Source organism: Pteronotus mesoamericanus, unplaced genomic scaffold, assembly GCF_021234165.1.
Source record: "Pteronotus mesoamericanus isolate MK-2021 breed Mesoamerican mustached bat unplaced genomic scaffold, CSHL_Meso_final contig_164, whole genome shotgun sequence".
Lineage (NCBI taxonomy): Eukaryota > Metazoa > Chordata > Mammalia > Chiroptera > Mormoopidae > Pteronotus > Pteronotus mesoamericanus.
This window is the reverse complement of record NW_026555065.1, coordinates 2,377,659-2,393,112: the sequence shown is the minus strand read 5'-3', so window position 1 is coordinate 2,393,112 and position 15,454 is coordinate 2,377,659. Positions and strand designations below refer to the sequence as shown.

The 15,454-nt window shown below is 49.1% G+C and overlaps 1 protein-coding gene across 1 annotated transcript in view; it reads left to right on the top strand.

Annotated features, from left to right (window-relative positions):
* The first annotated feature begins 352 nt into the window (after positions 1-352).
* The window catches only part of SMAD3 (SMAD family member 3), a 110,168-nt gene continuing 95,066 nt past the window's right edge, over positions 353-15,454 (top strand). Inside the window, exon 1 of the mRNA XM_054565242.1 lies at positions 353-830. Within this exon, the coding sequence (XP_054421217.1) occupies positions 625-830 (206 nt within the window). The 5' untranslated portion in view covers positions 353-624. The remainder of the gene's footprint in view (positions 831-15,454) is intronic.

The window sequence follows — 15,454 nt, the reverse complement described above, 5'->3', positions numbered from 1 at the left end:
CAGGGGAGGAGGTGGTGGGACGCGGGGGCGGAGGCGGGGAGCCCCGGCGGCAAGGGGGCGGTGACAGCGCTTGGAAAGGAGGCTGCACGCGGATTTGCATGAAACGCAGACTGGGAGCGGGCGGGAGCGGGAGCGCGGCGCACGGCCCAGGCCGGCCCAGAGAGCAAGCAAGCAAGCAAGCCGTGAAGGAGGAGGGTGGGTAGGGGCGAGGCTGCCGAGGCGGAGGGATCTGCGCATCAAAGCGATCGAGGCAAGCAAAGTTTGGCTGGGGGTTGGACTTTCCTTCCTGGAGGCGGCACCCAAACAGCCACCCGGTGCGGAAACCCAAACTTTCTTCTGCCACTCTGAGGCTCGCGGCCGCCGCCTCCGCCCCGCGTTCGGGGCCTGCCTGACCCAGTGCCGCTGTCGTCTGCCCGCTCGCCTCCCCCACCGCCCTTCTCTCTGCCGTTAGAGCCCCGTAGGCTGCAGCGCCGCGGCCCGGCCCGGAGCACGGGCAAGTTCGCCGAGAGTTGAAGCAAAGAAGTTTGGGCAGCCCCGGCCCAGCTCCTCTTTGCGCCCCCGGCGTCCCGCCCGTGCCCAGCCCCGCCGGGGGCGTCCCTCGGCGCCCGTGCGCCCTCCCCAGCCATGTCGTCCATCCTGCCCTTCACCCCCCCAATCGTGAAGCGCCTGCTGGGCTGGAAGAAGGGCGAGCAGAACGGGCAGGAGGAGAAGTGGTGTGAGAAGGCGGTCAAGAGTTTGGTCAAGAAGCTCAAGAAGACGGGGCAACTGGACGAGCTGGAGAAGGCCATCACCACGCAGAACGTCAACACCAAGTGCATCACTATCCCCAGGTGGGGGCCCGAGCGACCCCGGGGACGCGCCGGCCCAGCCCCCTGGTGCCGCGGCCGGCCGGGTGGGGTTGGATCGGGAGAGATAGCGTGTGTGCGTGTGTGTCTGTGTGTAAAGGGTGGGGGTGGGAGAGCGGTCAGAAAGGGGATCCCAAACAAAACCTCTGGATTTGCAAAGATTCAGAGCCTGGGGCTTCCACGCGGCACTCTCACTTCCAGACCTCACACTCGCTTTTCACCTCCCGGAAAGGGGGGCGCTGCTGGAATTGGCCGCCCCCACTCCGGGGAGCTGCGGACTCAAAGTTGAGGCCCGCTTTGTTCAGCTCCGCGGGCCGGAGCCCCTCCTCCGCCGCCGCCTCCCGCCCCCGCGGCCCGCGCTCGTGGAGGTGGTGGTGTCTCTCCCTTTCTTTTCTTCAGCCCTGTCCCCCCACGTCTTTCCTCCTCAACAGGAATGCAGTCGGTACAGCTGGGGCTGTGGGTGAGGAGCGGGAGCCTTGTGATTGACAGATTCCTTCTTCGTTCTCTCTTTGCCTTCGGGATTAGCATTTTTATCGAGTATTTTTAGACTTGGTTGTGCCAGTCTCCCGCCCCCCTCTGCACACACTCACTTTGGTCGCAGTGCAATGCTCAGACTTTCAAATGAGAGGCAAGCGGCAGAGAGTACGATTTTCAACCCCCCCACCCCCGCCCCCAACCGTTTTTTGCCCTGTTTTGAGTCTGAGATTTCGGGTTGATGCAGAACAGAGGAGGCTTAGAGCCGACCAGATAACAAAACGCACCCCAAAGCGGGCCTCGCAGTGGCTCTCACATTCCTGCAGAGCCCTCCTTCCCAAAGAGCTTTGCCATCTGTCTGGACCTCCTTTATAAGCCACACCGCACTGGCTGGGTCGGGGCGGGGGGGAGCTCACAGATGGTTGATAGAAGGGGTCAGTGACTTCTCTCCAATCCCCAGGACCTTCTCTTAGTTTAGCTGCTCTTTGCCTCGCTGGAAATTGGGGTGTGCGTTGTGGGGGGGGGGGCGCCTTGATCTCTTGTCTCTGCCTCTCAGCCTCCTCTAAAGTCTGACTCTGTACCAAGCGAGTGCATGTTGGGGGGCATGTCTTTGGGGTCCTGGGCTGCAGAGGAATGTGCAGAGGGTCCCCAAGGGCTTGAGCCCCGCAGAGATTGCCATCCTTGCTCCTGGGCCAGGAGTGGACTCCATCCTTGGCCACCTGCTTGGAGCAGCTGTACAAGGGCTGCCAGCCCTGTCAGGCAGGCACAAAGCAACATCTGTCCTGGGAACCCAGGGCAGCCTCCTCTGGAAATAAATGCCACATATGGTGGGAGCACTGACTTAAAAAATAATAATTTTTTTAAACTGGGTGGGTCCAGTCAATAAAGGGGGAGGGAAGGCGGTGTGCTGTCTGGGAAGTGCGCTCTGGGCGTGTGATCTGGAGCCAGAACTGACTTCAGAGGAGGTGGTGTGATGTGATGGTCAGTGAGCGCTGGGTTCTGGTCCCAACTCTGTTCTTAATTCTCCTTTATTCTTTCGGTGGGGTGGGGCGGGTGAGTGGGGTGAGTGGGGTGAGTGAGTGTCCTCCTCCCCCCTCCTGAGGAGGGGTTTTTGAAACCTGCCCTCTTAGCTGCCCAGGTGCATTGAGGACAAGTGGTTTATGTCTTGAAACAAAACAAACAAAAAAAAGATATCAATTATAAAATGAGCAGCTGTGTGAAGTGTTTTACAGTTTACAGAGCACTTTCACATGGTTTTATGAAATTAAGAAAGAAAATCCTGGAAAACAGATAAGGCAGTTAGGCTTAAGATTTATCTCATTTTTAAAGTTGAGAAAACATCAGAGGGGAGAGGTGAAAAGGCTGGCTGCAGTAGACATGGGATTCTGACCCAGCGCGCTCCTTTTCCTGCCCCCTGCTGCTGTTTACTTTGAAGGTTCTGAATACATTCTTTGTTGAATGCTAAAGCACTGTTAACTAGTGGGGGGCGGGCAGGGGGTGGAGGGCAGTGTGGATCTTTGTCGGTGAGGTTGCTAATGTTCAATCTGTGAGCTGGTGACAGCCTGGAGGAGAGAGGCCTTGCTTCCCCTGCCTTCGTAGAAGTTTGCCCACATAGGATGAACATAGCTGTGGCCTGCTTTTTCCTCTGCCAACGTTCTCTGCAGCCTGAGGCATATGAAGCTTTGAATGTTTCTGAAAGTTCAAGGTAACTTGCTCCCTGGTCTCTCAACATTGGTAGGACTGGTTCATCTTCTACTTGCCTGGCAAGGACCTACTGATAAGGCAGATCTCTTTTTTAACATCTTTTCTCAGTTAGGGAAACTCAGTTGCTTGGGTGGATCCAGACAAAGTGGATTTCCATCCCTGGATTTTGTGCCCACGCCTCTGGGTCACCTTGTCTCCCTTGGCAACAGCTGCTGCTGTTTTGGTCTCAGGCAGACAACTAAAGGCCACGTCTTGGGGAGGTGGTTAGCTGGCCTCATGTTAGTGATATCGGTGTGTCTGCTATGCCCCATAGATTGTTGTGTTGCTTGTCAAATTGTCTGCTTTTTCCATACTGCCTTTTTATAAGTTATCCTACTGTGTGTGACGGTTGGGACACTGGGTGCTTAAAAGTGCTCTGTGAGATCTGGACCTTGGGGTTTAAGGAGCCCTCAGTCCAAGGAGATTTTAACAAGCGTTTTGGCTAATATGTACCCATGAGCAGCAACAGTAACATTTGGGAATTGTAGCTGCCTATCAGGGCCTTCCAGACCACACACTGGCTTCTCTGTTACAACAGCTCTAACCTGTCTCAGTGATCAGAAGAGCTGGAGTGGCACAGGCTTATTGACAGCAAAAATGTCAGAGAGACTGATGCCAAGGAAGTGGTGAGAGATTGACTGAGATACACCAATACAGGGGCTATCAGGATACGCTGAGGTCCAGCAGGATGGGCAGAACATAGATAAGTTGTAGAGAGGAATCTCACTAATTGCCTGCGTAAGTACGCGAGTAAAGCTGCAGGTATCTTCCTGGCCATTTTATAAGAATGCAGTTGGCATTTGCCCTGAGGAATAGAGAAGGTATGTGCGTGTCACGTCAGCAGTCAGGAGCCAGGTGCACTTAAACTGACTGTTCTGATGGACTCGGATAACTTGTGCCTCCACTGATAGGATCCATGCCTTGGCACAGTTGTTGGAAGCTGGACTAAGCTTATGGCCTGGTTTTTTTTTGGAAGGGAAGTTGGGCTTTCTTGTGTCAAAGCGCCAACTCCAGAGGCAAGTGGGGGGATTTTCTGATATACACCAACTCCTACCTCTTCGCGCTTCTCTTTAGCGGAGTCCTCCTGTTACCTACCTGGACTTTGCCAGGCTACTCTCACCCCAGGGAAAAGGGTAAAAGATTCTCATCTGTAACACGCCTTTCTCAGACTTCCGGGGACAGACCTATGGCCCAGGCTGCTTGTTAACCTTGATTAGGAGAGTTGCACACAGGGGCTGGGAAGAGGAGGGGTCCCCAGGACAATGAGTAGCTGACTGTGGGGCTGGCTTGGAGCCACAGCTGAACCCAGCATCAGCTTGACATCCCCTTGACATTTGGAACCCTGGAACTTGCTGTTGTACCAGGGGTTGAATGTTGGGACCAATGCACGTTGCAGACAGCCCCTTGCTCACAGTTCTTAATTAAATGTTAGAATTGGAGTTTGTTGATTCATTGTTATTTATTGGCCCTGTCATATCTGAGTCAGTATTCCAGGCAGTGGGGGAGGATGCGGAGCTAAATTTGAGATGGCCCCTGCCTGTCAGGAGCTTACACTTCAGCAAGGGAAACATTAGTAGGGCATTATTGGAGTATCTAACTGCTATTTCTTTCTTTGTTCCAGCCATCAAAAGAAATAGAAACTTTAGTATGGAGTGGAATTTTTTTTTTTTGAGTGGGGGGGCAACCTATGATGAGTCTTTTAAATACTGTGAAGTCACTGTGTTAGAAAACAAAATAATGTTAGCTATCTCTTTTCTCTGGATCTTGCTATTTTAATACCTGGGTGGATTAAAGAGTTCACTGAATATCTCAGAGCCTTCATGTCTGCACCTGTAAAGTCAGAATGAGATAAGACTCGTGGAAGTGTTTGTAAGCCAGAGACTTTGACAGACGTAAGTGTTATACGTAACCCTCTCTGTGTATCATTCATTCATTACTAAATTATTTAATCATTTATTAAATGCCTACTATGCTGAGTAAGGTAGAGCACCTGTTCTAAGGAGCTCCTGGTCTAGAGTGGGAGACAGACTAGCCCAAAGATACAGGGCAGGAGCTGGAGCTGAGGGATGTACAGAGTGCAGAGGCTTGGGGGGCAGACCCTAACTCTGTGGCAGGAGGTGGGGAGAGGAGGAAGGGGTCCATGTGAGCTGGAATGCCGCAGGAGTGAGGAGCCCCCAGCCGAAGGAGGTTTCTGGGCTGCGGGATGATCATGAGCACTTTCGGTATGTGGTGATAGTTGCCTACCAGAATGAGGCAATGGCGTCTTTACCTTCAGCCTTTTGCTAAACAGAGCACAGCTATGAATGTGTTACTGCGTAGCTTGCGCCAAAGGGCTAGTGACCCTTGAGCAGTATTTTACTCCACAGTCAAGTGTTCTCCCTTTGAAGTAAAAAAGTAATTTAGTACTGCAAACCTGAAATTCAGGTTTCTTTGGTGGGAGCAGTGACTTTAGATAGATGAACTCAGAATATAACAGAGTGTCAATAAAAAATGGACAACTTGGAGATGACTGTGGGTGTTCAGCACTTCAGAGTTTTGGAGAGACCTTTTTCATTTCTCTGCTTAACCCTTGCTGAAAACACATTCTTTAAGCCTGCATTTTTGTGTGGACATAAGAACTTTTAATAATGTATTTTGAAAAGTCTTCACAGGAAATAAAGTTTAAAATGACAATTCCAATAATAGGGAAAAAGTCAGTGAATACAGTAGTCATTTGGCTGTGATGGGAAACGCAAGAAGATGATGAAATTAAGAGAATTTGGCTCAAGCTAATCACATCAGGAATCCAATTAAAATGAGTTTTTTGAAAAATAAATATTGGTTTTAATGATGTAAACTTGCAATTGCTGTATTATTATAATGGAAATAAAATTAACACAATTTAATGGTCTGAACGACCATTAATTTTCACTTGTTAATTTATGAGGAGATTTTAATGTCATTTGACGCACAATACAGCCATTATTTTGCATGCACTCCTCTATGAAATAAATAGAACCAAGCAGTGCTTGCTTTAAAAATTGAAATCAGACTTTATCCCCATGACCTTATTCTCTTACCTTCTTTATCCACCTCTCGCTCAGCTTCCTGTAAGTGCAGTTAGTTCTCTAATGTGGAATGCAGTTTTCTCAATCAACCAGGCTCATGAATAGTCCAATTAGTATTTGTCCTTGTCTCCTTTGAAGTATTGACCTATTAAAAAAAAAAATCAACCCTCACCAGTGTGGCTCACTTGGTTGGAACATCATCCTGTGAACTGAAAGGTCACAGCTTCGATTCCTGGGCAGGGTACATCCCTAGGTTGCGGGTTCCGTCCTCCATCTATATGCGTACTAGAGGCAGCCATCAAAGCTTTTCTCCCTTTCACTCCCTCCCTTCCCTTCTCTCTAAAATCAATAAGCATGTCCTCAGGTGAAGATAAAAAAAGAAAAAATCACCCTGTCCCCTTCCCCAAATCTACACCTGAGGCGAGAAGTGCCCAGAAAGACTGTTCGTGAAAGCAGCCTGCTGCACGTACAGAAGGCCTGGAAGAGGGACCAGCCTTCTGCAGACACCAGTGGTTGGTGCACCCCTGGATGGGACTAGCTTCTTCCCAGTGAGGGCCGGGAACCATCTGTTGACCGCTGACAGGTTGGCAGGCCACAAAGCCCTCACTCTCCAAGCACAATGGTTGCTGTAAACAGCTGGAAGCTGCCATATGTTAACCCCATGCTGCAGAAACTTCGTTTCTAATTTTACTCTATTCCAAGTTTTAGAACAAAGATTCCAGGAGAAATTGTCCACATCACTTTTATGCTTTCCTTCAGTGCACCCTAACCCTGTGCTAGTAGTAGGGACAAACTGGTGAGGAAGACAGCCACTGTCCCTGCCCTCCTATAGCTTCCAGCCCACTGGCTGCCAACGTGGCTTCTGTGTTGTGGAAATAATGGTCTATGTGTTCGCTCTAGTTAATTTGTAAATACTGTTTTCTTAATGTCAGAGAGCCAAATCCCTCAGCTCTGCTGTTTATTGACTCCTGACAAGGGTAAAAGAATGTGTGTGTGTGTAATGTTACTCTTTGTTTTGAGTTAATTAACAGTTTTAGAAATAACAAATCTATAGCACAAGTCGCACTATCTGTTGATTATCTGAGGCCTCTGCTGTAAGCAGCAGCCTGCCACAGTGCGCCCTGCTGCAGAGTGTTTTGACAGGGAGACTCAGTTTAAAATGAAAACACAGTAGAAGCCTATTAATTAAGAGGTTTGGCTAATTCTGGAGTAGGCTAAAGTTTGTTTAGCGGGCCTTTTCTCTTCATAAATGCTGTCAAAGAAATATTAGTTATAAACATGGTTTGGGGGGTCATTCTGATGGCAGGAGTAGGTCCTAGACGTAGCTCTGTTTCTGATAAGCTGTGTGACCTGGGGCAAGTCACCTGATGTCTCTGGGCCTCGGATTTTCTCAACTGGAAAGTAGGCTGGATAAGTTGTATGGGAGGCCCTTTCTAACTCGAAAGCAGTTTTCAAGTAAGCACTTTAGAAGCTTCCACTTGCACAAATCCAGTTGATCAATGAATCACAAACCTTTCCTAATTGTTAATGTCCTAAGAACCTGTCAGCCCGGTGCCAATCCATTTATATGAACAAAAGTTTAAAAAAACGTAATTTAGTCTTTAATGTTGGTTATTTTTCCCCATTTTCCTCCATACCTCTCCCTTACCTTGTGAGTCAAAAGCAGTGAAATTTAACTATAAAGAAATCTAAAAATAGCTGAGCACTAAGAAGAAGATGTGGAGGCTATGTGTCTTTAGATGCAGTGAGCAATTCTTCTTCTTTGTTGCTATTTTTGGCTATTCTCAGAGCAGGAAGTTTACTTAAACTAATGACCACAAATGCCTAAAAATGGTGAAATGTAAGAGGTAGGCATTATAGAGGATACCTGTGGAAAATGTTTGCTCATATGTCAGAGTTTACCCAGAAAGCTTCCTTTATTTATTTTCAAGTATCTATATAAGGAAAGGCTATACTTGATTGCGTAAGCATGCACCTTTTGTTAGGCAGTGTGGAGGTTACGAGATTAAACCCCAGCTAGGAAATGAAAAGTGAGTTCTCCCAAAATAGTACTTTTTCTGTATCACATGGCCTTCTCCACTTACATCTGGCAAGTTTTTCTCCTGAGTGCTTTGCTGGGGGTTTAGAATGAGCAAATTGTTTAAGAAACATGGTGTAAGGGTTTGCCTTTGCAACCCACAGAGTCACAAACCTGGTCACGTTTGCCGCTCAGAGTTACATCACGAACTGCCAGACCAGCTTGGAGCTCTGAGGTGTCACCATTTTTTTTCTCTTCAACTGGACTTTTGAAAATAGTAATGCTTTTTGGGTGTGTGTTTTTTAAAGGTCTGTTTTTATGCTGTCACAGCTCAAAAATGCCAAAAGGCATTTTTTCCTTAAAAAATCACCTCTGGGCTAAGCCCAAAAGTGGAGTAATGGATCCAGAAAGGACTTTTTGAGTAGTTACGAGTGGCTGAAAGCAGGCACTGAGGATGGAAATTGGTCCCCCCCCCCTTGCTTCACATCTCCCCTATTGTAAACTTTCTCTCACCCACACTGAGTTCAGACTCAAGGTGAGCCTTATTTCTCTCTGTGCATGAGAGGGCAGAGTGAGTGAGTTTGCCCTGCTAACCTTTAAATGTTGTCTGTTGCCATTTATCTGTACCCAAACAGATTCTTAAAATATCACCTGCGGAGCAGAGGTGGGGGGTGGGGCGGACAGGAAGAGCTCGGTAGTGAAGAGAGAGCGGAGGGCCCTGCAGTCTGACAGGCCGGTGTGAGCCCGCCAGTTACGAGCCCCGTGGTGTCCCGGGTACACTTGCTTCAATTCACTGAGCCGGGTTTTTCTCACCTGTAAAATGGGGATGGGAACACCTACTTTATGTGAATCAGCCCAAATGAGGTAAGATAGGTCAAGCGCTTGGCTGATATTTGTTGGTCACAGCACTTAGCAGGTACTCAGTAAACACTCATTTTCCCTTTCAAGGGGGAAATTTGATGGTGTCAGTCAACTCCAGGAGGGGACCCCCACCCGGCCCCTTGCTCTCGGAGCTCACCACGTGGAGAACCTTGGTTTATGTAGTAACAGAATCTACCATCAACCCATGCACACCAAGAGCACACAGCCATGCTACTTGTTGATTTAGGGCTTGGCAGGCTATTGAAAGAGAAACAATTCATTTTCTTAGGTGGTTGTGCCCTTCCCCCTCTCTATCGTCATTTTAAAATTGTTTGGCTGACTAAAAATAATAGTATTGAAAACAAACTTTGATGAATCAGTGTTCCTGGGGTGGGGGATGGGTAAGATCCTGAAGAAGAAATGCCGTGACTCACGTACTTGTCACCGATAGCCCGCCTGGAAGTGTGTGGAAGTGTGTGATGTGTATTGTTACTGGTGTTTTTGGAGGCTCGGTTGGAAGGCAGTCCTGGCTTTCCCTGAAGTACTACTTACCTGTTGGCTTGGCTGGCAAGGGAGAATGGTCAGCTCCAGAAACTCATGGCTCTGATATACCTAGACATGGGCGGCCGTCCCCTTGGCCGCCGTTAACGCACAGGAGAGGACGCTGGTGGAGAGGGCCATGCTGTGGTCTGTCCGCGGAGGTGCTTATTTTCATGGGGCAGAGCTGTAGGGCCAAGGGGTGGCCCTTCTAGAGCCTGTACCTCCTCTTTTCAGACCACACTGTGGGCCCTGACCTTAGTCCCCTGCCCCAGAGGTCTCGAGCCGGCTTCCGAGTCCTGTGCGTGCCTTGTCGCCAGGTCCACCTGCCTGCGGGAAGACCGCATTGACCGTGGGCAGTGTGCATACCACGGGCTGGCCAGGGGTGCGAGGCGTGGGTGTGCGGGAAGCCCTTCCCAGTGTGGGATGGCGCTGGGGGTGGGCTGGGATTTGGGGCCACTTGTCCTCAAGTGTCCACATTCCACTGTAAGACCCAGGAATCAGAGAATTCTAAATTCCAAACCTGGCCTTTCAGGTTATGTTAAGGTATCTTTCAAGATAGGAGAAGAGAGCACATTATATTGAAGTTTGTTATCTTGATTTCAATTTTTTAAATGTGATGCATCATGGGGGCCTTCCCCTGCAGTTGTGCTTGAGGACATACTAATAATAGAGGCAGGCCCATTCTTAGCACCACTCTGTCAACTGTGGCACCACTATATGGGCAGGATCGTGGGGACTCCTTAGAGATTGCTTCCCCACCCCTTGAGCCCAGATCAGAGTGAATGCAGGTGAGGGGGCAGGCGATACGTGTGTATGGCAGCTGTCCATCTGGAGTGGAGCAAAGGGCTGGGCGACTGATCGTGTGTGTGTGTGTGTTGGATACGTGTATCAGGCACTGACTTTGTGCTGTGCCTAAGGTGGTCTGGAGATGCAGAGATGAAGTCCTGTCCCTACACTGTACAGAGGCAAACAGGGACGACACAATGACCACAGTTACAGTGGGCTCACGGGAAGAACTCTCGTAACAATCGAACGCAGTGTTGTTCGGGAGCCCTGAGGAAGGGCAGCCCTCCTTCTGGGGGAGTCAAAAGGCTTCACCTACGAGGCGGTGCTCGAGCAGGGCCTTGAAGGATGGGCCCGAGTGGGGGAGTGGGGTCAAGGCCGCTCTGTGGAGCCCTGGCCAGACAGACCATCCAGGGCCTGGTGTCTGGGGAAGGCAGGACCGCTCAGGGTGGCCAGAACGTGGAAGAGGGAGTGGCCAGAGAGGAGATGGAGAAGGATGTTGCCAAGGGCTTTGGTCAGCCAGGCTTGGCGTTTGGACCTTGCCTGCTCTGTAAGCGCCCAGGAGGTTTTAAAGCAGGGGGTGGCGTGGCTGAAGCCACGATTCTGTCCGTGCTTCACTTTCTCCCCCACCCACAGCCGGTAACAGCGGGTTTTCTGCCTGAGTTATCCAGGTCAGAGTCATAATCCCCCACACCACCATGTGGACAGCTTTAGGCGATGTCTGAACCAGGGTGAAGATAGTGTTTTATTTGCTGTCAGGAGAGAGGACGAGTTGGACAGCCAGGAGGACCCTGGGAGCCCCAGTGCCCAGGTAATTAGCTAGTGAGTCCCGCCAGCCGCTTGACATGGATTCCTTGGGAAATTAAGTGGAGTGTTGCTGGGCTCCATGCAGATACCTGGTGTCCCCAGGCAAAGGCCTCTTGATCGGGCCTTGGCCTCTCTCTGGGTCTCCCCTGTGCCTGGCACAGAGCCTCTGTGTGGAATGTCTCTGGTCACTGTTTTTAATTTCTTCATTGATAAACACCTAGGCCAGGCTTCTCGTTTCTAGACCACGCAGCAACCTGCAAAAATACCTAAATTCTCTACTGCGTGCTCATTGAATGCTGTAAGTGTATTAAATACATATTATATTCTCTAATGAGAGAGTAAAAATAATTTTAGTTGGTGGTGTTTATTTCTTTTATCACTGAGAGTAAATAGAAATTATATCGACCATTTAGAAATTGGGTACAATTTACCTTATTTGGTTTGGGCTGGCTTTGTTGTTGTGGTTCTTAGTTCATAGGTTTTTAGAAGATGAAGTTTTGTGTCCATGGACTCATTCTAGTTCATGGACCATTTTTGAAAATATTGACGGAGACCTGCTGCTAAAGAGGCAGCATTCTGCAGTGGAGGACTCTGGGTTTGCACTCAGGAAACCGGGCTCAGATCCCCACTCCCACACGTACTGCTTTGGGGACTATGGACAAGTCACCTAGCTTCTTTGGACCTCCCTTTCCTCACCGGTAAAAAGGGAAACAACAATACCTTCCTCAGTAGGTTTATTAAAGTTACTTACTTAGAGAAGCTATGCATTAAAAGCACTTTGCAGACTATAAAGCATCCTGCAGTGTCACCTAATATATTTTAATGGGGCATGACTCTAGAGTATTGCTAAAAACCTTTTCTGACAGAGATGGAGTTAAGGCTTCCAAGGACACACACAGATTTTTTCAGAGAAAAATCACCGAGGATGCATAGAATTCAATAGGAACAGGAGCTCAGGGCATGCGTGCTCTGGGGCCTGGCTCCAGAGGCTTACGTGAGCTGATGCTCTTGCTTTGTCCAAGCAAACAGTTGAGTCAGTTGTGGTGATCTGTTGCAGGTCACTTGAGCCCTCTCACCTGGTGATCCTGGTATGTGTGCCATGGACTGAGAGCCGACTGTATGCCACACACCATGGTGGGCCATCGCTTAACTGGTTGATCTGCTTTAGCCATCTGCAGTCCTCTGGGAAGGAGTCAGCCTGGTTGATAGAGGAGGAGGTCGAGGCTTTGAGGTGTCTGTGGCAGAACAGGGACCCGAACTCCGGTCTCTGGCTCCCGACCCTGATTGTCTGCCCCCAGGTTTCCAAAGAAAGGGCTACCACTCTCATCCTCTGGCACTCTTATGATAAGAAATGGAGCTGGATTTGCCGACAAAGTTCTACCCCTTCGAGAACGTAGGATCACTGTCATTTATTGAACAAGTCAGGACAGTTATAAGAATGAAAAGGACACTGCTGTTATTAACTATGGCCAGAAAGTGGGCATAACCTGGCCTGTCCAGACAAACGTGGGGAGTCACCCTGCCCTCTGTGCCAGGGATCATGATACCTGACCAAGGTAACTGGCAGGATTAGATCAGCCAGTTTATGTGCCACTGATACAATATAAGGGACTGTCAGGATTATTTACTGCTAGTGTAATTGAAGTGAGTTGCCTAAGGTCATTCAGCAAGTGGGCAGCATCATATTTTAAAACTGGATGAGACCTTAGAGATAATCTAATGTAGAAGAAGTTAGCACTAGAGCTTACCTAGCTGCAGTAGGAGTTAGGGAACACGTGGCTGTGCTGGTGGCTGCTCTGAAAGGAAGGGGACAGAGGCGGGAGGTGGAGGTGTGGTGTGTCTGGGGGGGGTGGGGGTGCCAGTGAGGGTGTGGTAGGGCCTTCACCTTGCTCTAGAGCATCTGCATCCTCATCAGGATGTGTCCCTTGGAAACCCAGGAGATGCCACCAGGCCCAGTGCCACTTAGACAGTGTTTGGTGGCCAGAAGCAGAGACTTCGGTGAGCTGCCCTCTCCGGTCGCCCTGCTCCAATTTAGCTGAGGCCTCAAAGATATACTACTGGCTGGGAGCTGGTGGGAGTTAGTGGGTAATCCTTCTGCTGAAGAATTTTGGAAGGCATTGAGGAAGGAATTAAAAATAACAGCGAGCATGCCTTTTCTCTCTCTTTGTGGTAAAGGCATGGAATGTGCCAGGGCCTCCGTGGAGCATGTGGCCCCAAATAACCCCCCCGCCCCCCAGCCAATGGAATTCTGCAGAGAACATGGAAAGACTGCACTGTTTCACTCCTGCTTAATATTCTCAGAATTTGTTCTGTGAAATTGTCCAAGCCTCACCCTTCTTCCCCTGCCCCAAATGATTTGTCGGGAGCACGGAGAGGGACTTGAGTCCTCTATCCTGTCCAACCTCATTGTTCCCGTGGCTTAGGTCCTGTCTGCTGCGCTCCAAGGAGAGCAGCTGGAGTGACAAAGTGGACCAGTTATGGGCTGAGAAAAACGAAATAGAAATTCAAACCAAACTTGGCACTTGCTTGGAGAACTTCAGCTGGTCCCATGGTGCTCTGGTCGTCATCCTTTGTGGCCACGCCATGTACTAGAAATAGAAAAAAATGCATTATCCTCATCCCACCCCTTTTTTTCTAACCACCCCCCACACCCAAGAAGGCATGTGTGCGGGGAGGATGGGCAGGGAGCATTAATTATTTATGTTCCAGTTCATTGGATAGTGAGCACGGGAGCTGGGCGCAGGGCTTCGTGGAGATGACCGAGCCATCCTGCGGGTAAGGCTGGAACCTGCTTTTGTATTTAGAGTTGCAGTTTTTTTCACCGTTGCCACCTGCCTCTGTGCTCTGGACCCCTCATGCCTGGGCACTGTGGCAAGCCAGTGGGCTCCGTCCCTCTCAGATCCAGTTGATATTCTGTGTCAGGGGCCAGACTCACTGTCTTAGGATGTTTTTGGCCCCAAGTAACTTGAAATCGAACTAACAGCTTCAATAGTGTGGGACTAATTATCTCCCTAAGAAGTCTAGGGACAGAAAGTTTTCAGGCATCAGCAAGGACTTGGGAGCCTCCCATCTTTCTGCTCTGCCATCTTCAGCCTGATCTCTTTTTGTCTTCAGACTTGACCCCTCCTGGTCCAAGGATGGCTGCAGCTGCTCCAGACATTACTCTTTTTACAGAGTTGCATTGAGAGGCAGAGAAAAGGCTGCTTCTACTTGTGTGGTGTGGGGTGGGCAGGCAAGTAGTGGGGTGGGGTGGTCTCTTCATCCAGGAAGAAAACCTTTCCCAGAAACCTCCTTGTATCTCTTTTGCCTGTATACTGTCGCATGCGGTCAATGCCTGAAACAATGGATTGGAATAAGCCTCCTGAAGTTAAGGATCCAGGCTACTTCTTTGATTCATTATGTACGTAGTACTTAATACAATGCCAGACACTATAAATTTTAATGAATACTTATTGATTGCTTGTTGATTTCCTTCTTCTGTGAGTAGACTTCTGAACACACATGTGATGTCTTGCTAATTTCTGAGGATATGGTGGTAAACCAGTCAGAGATCAGTTCCTGCCCTCATGGAGCTTACAGTTGAGATGGAGACACAGTTGTGTGCTGAGCATCTAACTGGGTGGATTGCAGCCATCTGCCATGGGCCGGCTTTGGGAGAGGGGAGAAATTGGGGACACAGAGGGATGTATCTGAAGATAATATATTTGTGATTCAAGCCAGGCCCTCTCAGAGAATTCAGCTTTCTGTCTCTACCCCTCCTCTGGTCTTGTTTTCCTGTTGGTAAAATGAAGATTAAAAACTTGCCTTTGAGTGTGGAGTAGGGGCAGAGTAGAGTCAAGAGCCTCCTGTACCCAGGGGAAATTTTCGAAAGGTGCTTGCGGTATTCTAGCTTCAAAACCAAGTGCAATTTAATTGCATGCTTAGTGTCTTTCTGTATCTCACTGGCTTTGAATCTACCGGAAACTTTCTCGGAAAGCATATAGTTGAAGAAATAAGAATTCTATAAATGTTTGGTGGCTAAAAACAAAGTGCTGGCTGATTTAGATAATTTGCTGTCGTTTTCTCTGATGGAACTTTCTGCAGACATGGGATACCGTGGCGTCTTCCTGCCATAGTCAGCTAGTAACAGACTTCACTTAGTCTGCAAATGCATTTTCATTCCAGGTTGGAGAAAACAGAGCCTGTCCCAAGCCCTCGTGCTTTATTTTCCTATTAATCTAGGAGTTGGGATTATCTGGACCCGGGAGAACATCTCAAAGCTAATTACAGATGTTTGAGGTTTGCCTGTATTCCTTGCTTAATTGAGAAAGTTGCACTTTTTGCTTTTATTGTTGAAG